General features: G+C 46.0%; 1 protein-coding gene across 2 annotated transcripts in view; it reads right to left on the bottom strand.

The window, feature by feature from the left end:
• The window catches only part of LOC142655687 (multidrug resistance-associated protein 1-like), a 108,641-nt gene extending 101,521 nt beyond the window's left edge, over positions 1-7,120 (bottom strand). For both annotated transcript variants that reach the window (XM_075830159.1, XM_075830160.1), the window contains exon 1: positions 6,973-7,120. In XM_075830159.1, the coding sequence (XP_075686274.1) occupies positions 6,973-7,014 (42 nt within the window). In that variant the 5' untranslated portion in view covers positions 7,015-7,120. The remainder of the gene's footprint in view (positions 1-6,972) is intronic.
• Between the last annotated feature and the right edge of the window lie 7,730 nt (positions 7,121-14,850).

Below are 14,850 nucleotides of genomic sequence, written 5' to 3'. Positions count from 1 at the left end.
CACACCGGGCAAAACCAAGGACGTATACTGCGGTCCATAGTATAGAGCGGTTCTACTGACCGTGCACTCACCAAATACGGGGACTTATTTTATTGCAATTTCCTTATTAACTTTCTATAGCATTTCATAAATGGAGGAATCTGAAAGTACTCATAGCCTGCGGCTACAATATGTCTACCCATCCCCCGACCGACTAGAAGTAATTTCCTAATAATTGCAGCTTAAAGAGGCTCTGTCACCAGATTATAAGTGCCCTATCTCCTACATAATGTGATTGGCGCTGTAATGTAGAGAAGAGTGGTTTTTATTTTGAAAAACGATAATTTTTGACCAAGTTATAAACAATTTTAGATTGATGCTAATTACTTTCTTAATAGCCAACTGGGCGTTGTGAAGGAGTGTATGACGCTGACCAATCAGTGACCAATCAGCATCATACACTTCTCATTGTTCCAGCCTGGCTTCTTTCACTGCACAATCACACTGTAACAATGGGCTGGAACAATGAGATGTGTATGACGCGGATTAGTCACTGATTGGTCACTGATTGGCCAGCGTCATACACTCCTCTGTACAACGCCCAGTTGGTAAAAAGTAAAAACACGCCCAGTTTTCTATTAAGAAAGTAATTAGCATAAATCTAAAATTGTTTATAACTTGGTCAAAAATTATCATTTTTCAAAATAAAAACCACTGTTATCTACATTACAGCGCCGATCAGAGTATGTAGGAGATAGGGCACTTATAATCTGGTGACAGAGCCTCTTTAATTGTGCTCCTGCTGGAATATATTGGTAAATTGCGTAAAACAGCATTTCCCAGATAGTCTTTTTGGAAATGATTCTAATAAAGCAAGGGCTACATGTAAACCTATGGATCATGCATATGCAAAGCCATGAGCATAGACCCTGTACGGCGGCACAGTCTACAAGCCAGTATGAAATACCTGTAGGCACTGCGGGTACCATCGCATGGTGCATGTTATAAAAGTCACAATTTTGTCTCACAGATTTGGTAGGAGTCCAAACAGGCTATTGGTGTATTATTATGGATCCATACAACACTGACCCGTAAAATTGTTAGCGCCCTTACTCTACAATCACACATTATGCACATATCGTCGTCCATAGGAATACACTGGGTTCATTGATCGTCTCATCTATGCACTAGTTTCAAGAGACCATTATGTGAGAAAATAGCGAGAAAGCCTAAAAAGGAGAAAAAACACTGCTTGACTAAAGCCGGGATCACACACATAGTTTTGATGCAGTTTTTGGATCAGTTTTTTGAGCCAAACACAGAATTGGACACAAGAAAGGAGATACATCAGTCTTTTCTTTATACCTTTCCTTCCTTTTGGATCCACTTTTGGCTTTGGCTGAAAAAAAACAGAGCCAAAAACTGTGTGTGATCCTTGTGGTCTAACACTTAGGGTATGTTCACACGAGGTCATTACGTCCGTAATTGACAGACGTATTTCGGCCGCAAGTACCGGACCGAACACACTGCAGGGGGCCGGGCTCCTAGCATCATACTTATGTACGACGCTAGGAGTCCCTGCCTCTCCGTGGAACTACTGTCCCGTACTGAAAACATGATTACAGAACGGGACAGACTAGATGTAGGACTGCAAGAATTGGTCAACAGACATTTCCTACACGTGATCATGAAAACCACTGAGGTTTAAGGATTTGCAGGCAGAAAACTGTTGCAGGCAAGTGGATGAGATTTAAAAAAAAAAAACTCACTCCCATGTTAACATTTTCCTTGCAGATTTGATTTAACAATCCTCCAGCTGCCTCCGGGCATCCATGCCGGGAGCAGATAGCTCCGCCCACGGAATATCGGCCGAACTGCAGCTCCACTCCTATTCACTTGAATAGTCGACTGCGCTATTCACTCAGTCAAAACAACGGAACGTCAACGGTGAAAAACGGAAACCTTTAGCAACGTTTCCGTCACCATCGAGATCAATGGTGATGCAAATGGAAGCTAAGGTTTCCGTTTGCCTTTGCGTTGAGGGGTTAAACCCGACTGAAACCTCCGACGGAACCCCTCAACTTAAAGGCAATGCTGATGTGAACAGGTTATAAGATGGAGTTTTTTTTATTCAGTTTTTTTGAGCCAAGCACGAGAGGATACAAAAGAAAGAAAATGAATGTCTTTTCTTTTTACCTTTCACTCCTTACGGGTGCACTTCTGGCTTTGGATCAAAAAAATGAGCTACAAACTGCATGTGTGATCCTGGCCAAAAGGGAACACAGTGCTAAATGAGCGCGCGGCCCACATCATAAAAGTAAGATCGGTGGGCGTTTGGCAGCAAGGACCACCACTAATCTCAATCACTCAACAGGAGAAAAAAAGTGAACCACAATCCAGCGCGGGGTGAAAGTAAAAAGGAACTCCTGTTCCAATTTTATTGATATAACAGTAAAAAGAACTAAATAGAGTAGTTCTGCGATGTGGAGAGTACAGGGATGAGTGATGGGTAAAGAATCAAAGTTTTCCTTGTTGGAATGTGCCTACGCGTTTCTGACACGTCTCGTGTCCTTATTCATGGCATGCACGTGTCTTTTTACTGTTATATCAATAAAATTGGAACAGGAGTACCTTTTTACTTTCACCCAGCGCTGGATTGTGGTTCACTTTTTTCTCCTGTTTGCCGCTGGCCGTGCGGGAATCCGGGCGCTGTCTGTTCCCAGACACAACGAATGGTGAGCTGGAGGTCCTCCTTCCCACCCCCCCCCCACTTACAATATCTCAAGCACTCAAATCAGATGCATGGGAGTAATGGAAAGCCCAATACGCTTATTGACAGGTACTAAGGGTAAGGCCCCATGCACATGAACGTGCTTTTGCGGCCACAATTCCCCCGAAAATACACGGGAGAATTGCGGCCCCATTCATTCCTATGGGAGCATACACACGACCGTGGTTTTCACGGTCCGTGATTGGCCCAGGAGTGCAGAAAGAACCTGCAAGCCTTATTACGGCCGTGTTCTGCGGTCCGGGCTCATTGAAAATAATGGCCGCAGCCATGAGCACAGCACGCAATTTGCGGGCGGCTCACGGCTGTCACTCCGTGGCTGGCCGACCCGGAAATCACGGCCATGCGCATTAATTACAAAGACATTTGTAGCTCCCAACAGTTTGGGGTTCAGCCCTTTCCTATTCCAGCATGACTGTGCCCTTATGAACAAAGCAAGGTCCATAAAGACATGGTGTGATGTGTTTATCCTAAATTGCAACATTTGGGTTTTACATCCCCATTGAAATCAATTGGGAAAACCTGCAACAATTTCGCAGCATGTCAATTAAGGGCTCATTCACACAAACGTGAATGTCGTCCGTGTGACGGCCGTTAAAACAACGGCCGTCACACGGACACATGCATTTCAATGGGGCCGTTCATACGCATCTCTCCATAGACTGTAGTATGTGGGGGATCCGTGACAACGTGTCCCGCACGGTTCCACCTCGGACGTTGTAAACGGCAGTTTTTCACGTCTGAGGTGGGCTACGTTCGTGCGAATGTAGCCTTATGCTGCAGAACTTTTGTTGCGGCTTTTCCCAATTGAATTCAATGGGGGAAGTAAAACCTGCAACAAATCGCAAATGTTGAGCTTTTTGCGGCGGAAACGATCTAGCCAATATTTACCCCCCTGGCGTTGTCATAATGACGGCTCCTTTTCTTCCCAGCTGTTCTCCGTGAAGACCGGCCTCCTGGGATGACGTTTCTTCCAATCTGACAGCTGCAGCCAATCACAGGCTACAGCGGTTATATGGTCGGCAGCCGCATCTCAGGAGGCCGGACTAAACGGAGAACAGAGGGACGCGTCGCTATGGCAAAACCAGTGAAGTATTGGTTTTTTTTTTTGGTTTTTTTTTTAAACATCTGTTTTATGCAGCTACGTTGCTGGCTGAAAATCTGCACCAGAATCTGATGCGGTTTTTCGTACGGAATTCCCTGCGTGTTCTAGGTCTGAAATGCTGCATACTTTTACGACCTGTGGGAACATACCCTAAATCTTACACAGTTTAGTAAATCTGCCCCATTCTTTCATAAAGTTTCATGCATGCACCACGATTGGTGCCAAGCTGGAGGATCAGGACAGGCATTATATTACAAAGCTATGCCCAATCCCAAACTTTTAACGCCAATTTATTTTTATGGTACTGATATCCTAGAATCACAAAAATTATTACCGCATCAATAGCAAAACCACTGCCAGACGATGGGATAAAAACAATCATCAATATACCTATGGCGACAAAATAATAATTTCCGGCAGATATGTGGGTGTATCCCATTTTGGTGTGTGGATTGTACAAGCAGGTTAGGAGATCTGTATCGGCAGCATGTCTATCAACACAGATTTTTTTGTGGGTTTTTTTTGTTTGTTTTTTTGCAGGGCTTGCGATCCCATCCATACGCTTAAAAATCCTCTATGCTCAAATACAAATCCTAAACACAGTTCTAAAAGAAAGCGGTATGACCCTGTGACTGATACACAGTGCAGCAATGCCAAAACATGAGTCAACATTTTCTGGACAGGAAGACCATTCACGGGACGAAGCAATCCTATCCTTTCTGCCAAACAAACAGGGGCACAGTATACACATGTACAGAGAAGAACAGACAGCGTGCTCGGGAGAAATTGCCACCAACTACCTGAGCAGAACAGGTTGCAGACCACTGTATTAGGGAATATGGGCGCCAGAAAAGCCCTGACGTCAATACGTATTTGGCCGGGGGTTTATTACTAGCCCATTTATTGGAATGATGGAGGGAAATTTGCAGGTACCAGCAGCTTCCCTTGGGGATATCAAATGATGGCTGCACTTAGAACTGGACAACCCCCTGTAAAATGCCATTTTACATATTACATTTAAATATCTACATGAAACAGATTATAGCATTAGAGTCTTCCGTCAGAGATAGAGGTCAGGAGAATGTCTCAATATATACATCCGATGGAAGGCTGCATCGCATGGCGCTGTATGGGCATACAGTGGCATAAGTTACCCATAGAATCCCATAGTAAGGTCTCATTCACATTACATTCTTTGTTCCATCAGAGGTATACGTCAGGAGTCCCGAAATATACCTCAGACGGAGGGTAGTGACGTAACCCACTGCATAGGCATACAGTGGGATACAACACCTGAGCCACCCCTGGGCAGCGCGCTACCTGAAGCGATGTGCCCAGGGAAGCTCCTGACATCACTGTCCATATATGAACAGTGACGTTAGGAGCTTTAAGATCCTGGAAATCCCAGCCAGAGCATCGGCAACTCTCTGGCCAGGGATTCTGCCCTTGGATAGTGATGTCAGGGGCTTCCCCAGGGCCAGAATCCCTGGACAGAGTGCTTGTGATCCTCACTCCGCACGGTAGAGCGGTATACTTTTTTTTTTTTACTAGGATCCCTCAGTATGGGATAGCGTAGTCTACTGCGTTATTCCAACCTCCAAAAAAAATAAATTATGCTAACGTATACCAATCCAGTGGAGGCCAAAGAGACACTTTTTTGGTCTCCATCAGGATAGTAAAGACCTATAGTAAGTTTAGAAGCTATCCCAACGTACACACTAAACATAGGGCAGAAAATCAATGTGAATGAGGCCTATAGAAAAAAAAAATGCACACCATGCGTTATTCGCTCTTCATTAGATCCCTCTGTAAAGAATAGCTTAGTCTACTATGCTATTCAATAAAAAATAAAAAAACACACACACATCACCCAAGCAAAAGAACACTATTGGCATAGGTCGAGCATACGGGGGCCTCTGAATACGTTCAGTGCCGAACATAGGGCTATAATGCTATTTAAGCAGAGCCTTAAAGAGGACCGGTCACTTCTCTGGACAGGTCTGCTTTAGTAAATACTTGCATTCCCCATACAATTACAATTCTGGATCATCTTTTCTTAGAACGCTGTATCTTAGCATTCCTCGGTTATTCCTCCTGGAAATGCATGAATAAATTGACAGCTGGGCTTTACCTTTCACTTTGTCAATAGAGTGTGTCCCTACATAGTCGGAGTAGTCACTGGACGGCTTCAGACTGCATATTGACACATCCCATTGACAAGGGAAATAGTAACACCCAGTTGTCAATTTATTCATAAATTTCCAAGAGAAATAACAGAGGAACAGCAAGATGAAGAGTTCTAAGGAAAGACGCTCCAGAATTGTTAATTCACGGGGAATACAAGTATTTACTAAAACAGACACATTGCAGATTTGGTCATAATTTTGCATCCGTATGTTGGAGCCAAAATCAGGAGTGGATCCTAAATATTCTTCTTTGCATCCAGTCCTGGTTTTGGATTCCAAATACAGATACAAAATACTGACCAAATCTGCCATGTGCGAACGAGGCCTAATAGATGGAGTTCAGGTAAATGGGTGATTCGCCCCATGGAAATAGTCTGCGTCAGATATGAAAATTGCCAAACTCCTGTACGCTGCCAGTCCTTAGGCGCAGCGTGCCAATTGGCACTGGTAACACGAGTTATATACATGTCACACGCGATTTTCAGGGACACCCACCAACTTTCTTGTTGTCGTTCGAAAGGCGCATATACAGACATGGGCACGTAAAGCGACATTTATCAACCCGATAAGGCACATAGCGTGCGCTATACTGCGAATATGCCAGATGGCATTTGGAGGAATATTTCTGACCAGACCTCCCAATGACAGGAGCACAATATTGATACATGAGCACCCCCTGTGCCCTGGGCAGCACTGATAATACATGGTATAGAGTTGCAATGCCCCTCTGCCACACGAGAACACACCAGAACCAATCTCACACCCACCACCAACTGACCCCAAATACTGATCCAGCTGGAAAACTGAAAGTATGTTACACCCAGTACACCCGAAGGAGGATCATAAATGTCACCCGTGAGCGGGGCTGGGCGTTATGAAGGGCACATATTAGTGGTACGCTGTTATGGTCTTACCCAGAAGCGCTCGCTGCCGTCGTAGCTGCAAAAGGTTTCCATGCTGGGGCAGCGAGGGGTCCACCGGGGGTAGCCGGCTCCGGGAGACACAAACAGGAGCTCTCCCTACATAACAGCGCGTCGCCTAAAACTGCCGGCAAACAGAGTGCTGATTGGATGATTCCCGGCCGCTTCTGGAAGGGGAAGTGAGCTGATTGGCTGAAACGCGGCCTTTTCCGGCTCGCTTATTGGCTGCACATCACGCCGAGGGCCTGGTGACGAAGGCAAAGGATAATATCTCGTGTTACACGGCCGCAGAGAGGGGGCATGTGTCCCACAGTGACAGGCGGCAGCTCGTACACCTGTGTGCTGCCTATGAAACAGGAAAGTCTTCACTGATGACTGCATAGAGGATATACGTCCTGCTCCGGAACTTGGCAGTGCCATGGCCGCTGTATAGTTTGCAATAAAGGTGTTTCCTGTTTGGTCGAACAGCCCTTTAAAATTAAAGGGCTTTATAGTGTTTTTTCAAAAGTGACAGGCAATATGGTGGCACATAGTGATGCCCTTTTAGAAAAATGGCTGATTTATTAACATATGGACAACTTGTGCCATGTGTGGTAAGTTGCGATGAGATGCCATGCAATCCCCCTACACACTGACATCCATCCACTTATTACTGACGGTGTCAGACTTAAGAATTGGCAATTTGTTCATTTCCAGGAGTAATAGCAGAGGAATAACACAATACAGGGTTCTAAGAAAAGAGGTTCCAGAACTGTTATTTCACAGGGAATACAAGTATTTACTAAAACTTAGTCTTAAATTAAGACTTGTCAGGAGAGGTGACAGGTCTTATTTAGAATAGGTGGTAATTTTAGGATTGCTAGGGGTCCCACTCAGTGGCGTAGCTATAGGGGTCTTAACCGCGTCCAAGCCCCTAAGCCAAGGGGGCACACAGAGCCCCGGTTGCCACACCACGCTGGTCCCGCTTCCAACTGAATCTGCGTCCGCAGGACGCACATTCAGTTGGGTTCAATGCTCGAGCCTTTCTCCAGCATTCACTGGGCCGCGAGCGTCTAGGGCAGGGGTCAGGAACCTTTTTGGCTAAGAGAGCCGTAAACGCCACATATTTTGAAATATAATTCCGCGAGAGCCGTACAATATGTTTAAAGGGCCATTGACAGATCAATCGCTCCAATGTTCACTTAGTACAGCAAGGAATGCTCCTCCCTGCTGTATAAAGCCACAACTGGACTGAAACAATGGTAATTAGCAGTAAAAAAATTAAATAAATAACTTACATTGTGAGCTTGCGATGCATGACATCAGTCCAGCAGTCTGGCTTCTTCTTTTTCCTGCGCATGACTGGAAGCTGGCATTCTTCCCACCTGATGTTGAGAGAATGCCAGCTTTGAGGCATTCGCAGAAGAAAGAAGCTGGAATGTTGGACATGTCACACAACGCATTGTCAGTTATGTCAATTATCTATTTTATTATTTTACAGCGAATTATTGTTTAGGTCCAGCGGTGGCTTAGTGCAGCAGAGAGGAACACTCCTTTGTGTACTAAGTGACCGCTGGAGCAATTGTATCTGTCAGTGGCCCTTTTAAAAGTGTTGGTCTTACAGAAAATGAACAAAAAAGAGAGGCTCAGACCCATAGGGAACTAAAGCATTTACTACTTAAAGTGGTACATACAAGCAGGCACACCCAGCGTAATAAATAATTGAACTTTATTAAATAGTCTCACTGTACATAAAGTGCACACATTGACTTGTATTTAATTTTAAAGAACAACAAATCTCCGAACTCTTTTTTTTATAACATAATAACGTTTTAATGCTGTTGCTAACCAACGACGAATAGAATACTTCCTACCGTTAACGTCCAAGGGAGACACAAGGGAGGAGGCAGATGCCGCTTCACTAGGGGACGCAGGTGCGTGCTTGCAGACGGCGCGGCTATGCAGGGAGTTATGGGAAATGTAGTCCATGCTCCCTGCCGCTCACCACTGCCGCCAATGCTTATCAGGCCATCAAAGAACTACCAATATCAGCGTGCACCGCGGCCTGATGGAGCGCGGTGCACGGGCTGATGGAGCGCGGTGCATGCATCCTTCCCATAGACAGGTAGGAGCCCTGTCTGCGAGCCAGATACGGCCATCAAAAGAGCCATATCTGGCTCGCGAGCCATAGGTTCCCGACCCCTGGTCTAGGGGCAGGCAGGCGTGATGTAGTGACGTCACTTACAGCCTAGTGCAGAGGAGGAGAAGGATCCTCCACCCGTCGTGGGAACGGGGATAGGTAATTATGTTATTATTTTTCTATTAGGTACATACATATGGGGGCATTATACTGAGTATGAGAGGGGTGGGCTCATATGGTAGCTGCTGGGGGGTATTATACTATATGGGACAGCTAAGGGGGGCATTATACTGTATGGGACAGCTATGGGGGCATTATACTGTATGGAGGGCATTATACTGTATCACGCAGCTATGGGGGGCATTATACTGCATCGGGCATTATACTGTAAGTGGCCGCTATGGAGGGCATTACACTGTATGGGGGTCTCTATACTGTATGGGGCAGCTATGGGGGCATTATACTGTATGGGGCAACTTTGGGGGCATTATACTGTATGGGGCTGCGATGGGGGGCATTATACAGTATGTGGCATTATAGTGTATGGGGCAGCTATGGGGGCATTATACTGTATGTGGCAGCTACGGGTGGCAATATACTTTGGGGGCAGCTATAGGGGCATTATACTGTGGGGGCAGCTATGGGGGGCATTATACTGTGGTGGTCAGCTATGGGACGCATTATACTGTGGTGGTCAGCTATGGGGGCATTATACTCTGTGGGGGCTGCTATGGGGGGCATTATACTGTGTGGGGGGAAACTATTGGGGCATTATACTGTGTGGTGTCATTATACTGTGGGGGCAGCTATGCGAGGCATTATACTTTGCGGGCATTAATGGAGTCTGTCGGGCAAGGCAGCTGGGCATTTGCGTGTGCAGGGTTCTGGTAGTGTTGGGGAGGGGTAGGGGGGCCCAAGCTGAATTCTTGCACCAGGGTCCATGAGCCTTTAGCTACGCCCCTGGTCCCACTGCTGGGAACCCCAACTATCGTGAGAACGGGGGCCGAACCCCCAGATCCTCCTCACTAGGAAGTCATTGGCTGGTTTACTCTGCCTGCAGAGGTAAGTAAAATGACCTCTTTTGAAAACCAGCCAGATACAATAATGCAGCAGTAGGCTGGCATTAACAGGGTGGGAAGAACCACAGTTTTAGGGCATTCCCATCCTAATAATACCAGCCTGCAGCCGGCCCAAGGCCCGACCATTACTAGATAGTCGGGTAGTGGATTGTACCCGACTCTTCCCAGTACCCCTGGTGGCGGTGGGTACCGGAGTAATAGAGGGGGGGGGTTACTGCTAGCCTTTTTACTGGCTAACACTAAGCCCCGCCTCAGTAATGGTCATTGTCAATCCTACAGCGGCCATTACCAAGGCAGTAGTATTTAAGTTTTAAAAAAAGACACAGACATTTTTTTTTATTGAAATAACCGCCCCCCCCCCCACACACACACACACATACACACATACACACACACAACCCTATTTGATCATTTTATTTATTTTTAAAAACATAGGGAACTCAATTGTGGCGAGATGTTGCTCCATTTGCCAGAGTGCAGGACTCCTTCTGTAATGATGGAGTCCCTGCACTCAGGGTTACTTGCAGTCATCTGCAGACCGTGAGTAACCCCTTGTATGCCAGGAATCCCTGCACTCTGGCTGGTTTATGGTAGTGTACACTCAGTTATTGCATTACCAAGAGTTAAATGGCATCCGGCTATTTACTAGTAAAATAGCCGGCCGACATTTTCAAGGATTTGCCAGAAAAGAAACGTATTGTGCTCTTTCAGGGCTGCTTCAACGGTAGCGCCGCCTGCCTCCTTCCTCCTCCATGAAGATCGCAAGGAGGAGGGGTCACAGTTGAATTTTATAGCGGCCAAACTACAATGACTGGATCCCTGCGCAGCGCCGATGCTTTCTACCAGCGTACGGAGGGATCAAACTTTAATAAAGGTGAAGAGATCGAACTGGCGCCTTACTAAACTGTGTGGCTCGCCTCACAGTTTGAGAAGCGCTGAACTAGAGGAGAGTTGCGGCACCCCGGTTGGGAAACATTGCCATAGACATTGTATGGAGCGGCAGAGCACATACTTGACCACTGCTCCATTCAATGTCCTCCTCACTGCGGTCAAGGTTCAGGACCCCAGTTCTCACGATCGGTGGAGGTCTTAGCTATGGGACACCCAGCGATCATAAAATTATCACTTATCCTGTGGATAGGTGATAATTTATGATATTGGGAATACCCCTTTAGTTTCCTTAAATTGGTCCCAATGCATTCTATAGGGTTGTACAGTTAAATTAGTAGTCCTGCGAAAAATATTTATCATCTATCCAAAGGAAGGGTGATAACTGTCTGATGCTGAGGGCCTCATTGATCACTAGAACAGGGGTCCTGAGCCCCCTTTTCCTTCTCACTGCAAGAGTTTGAATGCCCCTCCATTCAATGTCTATGGGGCCAATGTGAACAGCGAAGCACTGTAAAATCTTATCCACTTACCTTGTACTGTAATCTGCTGCTGATTTTACCTACAAAAATCAGCAGAAAGTCTGCCACGTGTATATTCACCCTTAGTTTTACTTAAAGAGGCTCTGTCACCAGATTTTGCAACCCCTATCTGCTATTGCAGCAGATAGGCGCTGCAATGTAGATTACAGTAACGTTTTTATTTTTAAAAAACGAGCATTTTTGGCCAAGTTATGACCATTTTTGTATTTATGCAAATGAGGCTTGCAAAAGTACAACTGGGCGTGTTGAAAAGTAAAAGTACAACTGGTCGTGTATTATGTGTATATCGGGCGTGTTTACTTCTTTTACTAGCTGGGCGTTGTGCATAGAAGTATCATCCACTTCTCTTCAGAACGCCCAGCTTCTGGCAGTGCAGATCTGTGACGTCACTCACAGGTCCTGCATCGTGTCGGACGAGCGAGGACACATCGGCACCAGAGGCTACAGTTGATTCTGAAGCAGCATCGGCGTTTGCAGGTAAGTCGATGTAGCTACTTACCTGCAAACGCTGATGCTGCTGCAGAATCAACTGTAGCCTCTGGTGCCGATGTGGCCGACACGATGCAGGACCTGGGGCAGGAAGTGAGTGACGTCACAGCGTGATCTCTCGAGAACACGCTGTGTGTCTGCACTGCCAGAAGCTGGGCGTTGTGAAGAGAAGTGGATGATACTTCTCGTCAGAACGCCCAGCTAGTAAAAGAAGTAAAAACGCCCCGATGTACGCACATAATACACGCCCAGTTGTACTTTTACTTTTCAACACGCCCAGTTGTACTTTTGCAAGCCTCATTTGCATAAATACAAAAATGGTCGTTTTTTAAAAATAAAAACATTACTGTAATCTACATTGCAGCGCCGATCTGCTGCAATAGCAGATAGGGGTTGCAAAATCTGGTGACAGAGCCTCTTTAAGTTCTATTCACCCGATGCAGTCAAATCGCAGTTTATTACTGCAAAATAGCTGTAAGATGCCAATTTTTTTGTGAAAAAGCAGCAATCCCTACAGCATCAACGGCAAAAATCCATACATTTATGATGCAATGCGAGAAGTCACGAGTGATGTGTGCAGTACTATCAGACTAGCTGAAAAGTGCAGATTTGTGATGAATATGATAAGTGATTTTAAGAACTTGTTTAAGAAGGAATATGTAATAAGGAAGTTGTGTGTCAGAAACTTTGTCCTTCTTTAGTTGGTTGCTTCGGTCTTAAAAGATCAGCAGCACAGGCCTCAGGACATACGTTTTCCCCCACCCCCCAAAAAAAAAAATCTATATCGGAGAGAGTGCAACATGAATACAGTAGAGTTACATCCAGTGACTCACAGGTGACAACTTCTCAGGTTTTGGTCTTCCGCTTTGCCTTTTCTTCTGTATCTGGGTACACTGCCATGACGACTTCTTCCAGCTGCGACTCATCCCTGCACATAAACTACCCATCCTGCTGCTACCCTCAATGCCCCTCCTACACAGTAATAGTGCCCCCTTTGTGCCCCACACAGTATTAGTTGTAGTATACCCACTTTTGTACACTACAAAGTAATAATTCCCCTACACATTAATAATTTCCCCATTTTGCCCAGTACAATATAATAATGCCTACTTTGTGCCCCACAGAAATAGTGCCCTCCTTTGTGCCCCCAATAGTCCCCCCTTTGTGCCCTAAAAGTAAAAATTCCCCTCTGTGCCCCTACAAAGTAATAGTGTCTCTTCTGTGCCCCAAAGTAATAATCCCCCTGTAGAGTGGGGTCCCCAGCCGACACTTGCCCTTTGTACCAAAGACATGGGCATTAATGCTGTGCACTGAGTGCACCTCTTAAACAAGAGGACAAACTTCATTACTTCACCGCTCTGCTGCCTGACACAGCGCGGCGTGCGGCAGCGTAGGTAGCCCGACTATACCTCCCTTTTCTCCGCCGCCTCAGAACACGTAGTTTGAGCGGAGGAGACATGGGAGGAGGAGTTGGGCTAATTACACTGCCGCGCACCGCACTGTGTCAGGCAGCAGAATGGTGTTGTAATGAAGTTTGTCCTTTTAATGCAACTAGCAGCCCTGTCACCGCCATTGTGGTAGGGGCTCTGGACTCCCCTGGCTGAAAGGGCACAGTCGCAACTGCGACTAATGCGACCTCTATAGCTACGCCACTGGCCAGTCTGCTTCACATGCCTGACAAATGAGAGGCATTGTTCTGAGCCACCTGGGAGGCTGCATAAGATATGCTCCCTCTGCTGGCTAATACACGATCTATCCATCAATCAATTTCTTATGCAGCCTGGCACGCCACTTATTTAAGGGTTAATACCATTGTATAAAGTGATAGCATATCGCTGATATTCCATCACTTTATGATGGAATACCAATCCTGTATCTCAGTACATACCGCATCCAACGAAGCGTGTATGACAGCACATGGAGACTGTAAGGCCCCATACACCCGACCGTAAAAACACCCATAATTACGGGGCCATAGACTTCTATTGGCCACGGTTATCTTCCCGTTTGTGTACGGAAAGGTGTCGGGGGGCTGTTGAAAAATATAGAACATGTCCTATTTCAGGCCGTAATTACTGCACGGGCAGGCCCATAGAAGTCTGTGGGGCTCCCATAATTACGGGTGGCTACGTTTGTACACCCATAATTACGTGAGCGTTGCTAGGCGACATCAGGAGATTTCAATATTTGAATAAAGAGAAGCAGAGAAAATGGTGTCTGAGCGATCATGTGACCCTTTTAAGGGGTTTGGACATGATTGTGACATAATTTCCAGCCCCCCTTTTTTTACGGGTCCGTAAATACGGGTGGAATACGGATGACATCCTGCTGAAAGAGGCCACTGCCATTCACTACTATGGGAGTTACGGAAACAGCGTAGCTCAGCGAGCTATGCTGTTTTCTTCTTCATGGTCGGAAATCAGCCGGAAAACAGAGAGGTACGACGGGGTTTAGGGGGCCCTTTTCTAGAGTTAGGTGCGGGTCCCAGAGGCGGGACCTGCATCTATCTGACATTTATGACATATCCAGTGGGAAAACCCTTTAAATAAGTAAGTCGGAACAATTTACTGCTGCGAGTTCTTTTCAAAACTTACCATTGCAAACAGTCGACTGCGCTCCAGACTGACCAACGCAGTAGCAACATCAACAATACCGGCTAACATCACACGCCTTACCAAAGAGAAGCAGTTCCAGCCATCACATTAGGGGTGAGTTAATTAAATGTTTGACCAAATATAGCAGGGTAATTTTTTAG

The sequence above is a fragment of the Rhinoderma darwinii genome, chromosome 6, assembly GCF_050947455.1.
Source record: "Rhinoderma darwinii isolate aRhiDar2 chromosome 6, aRhiDar2.hap1, whole genome shotgun sequence".
In the NCBI taxonomy this organism is placed as follows: domain Eukaryota; kingdom Metazoa; phylum Chordata; class Amphibia; order Anura; family Rhinodermatidae; genus Rhinoderma; species Rhinoderma darwinii.
This window is presented reverse-complemented; position numbering and strand designations above follow the sequence as displayed.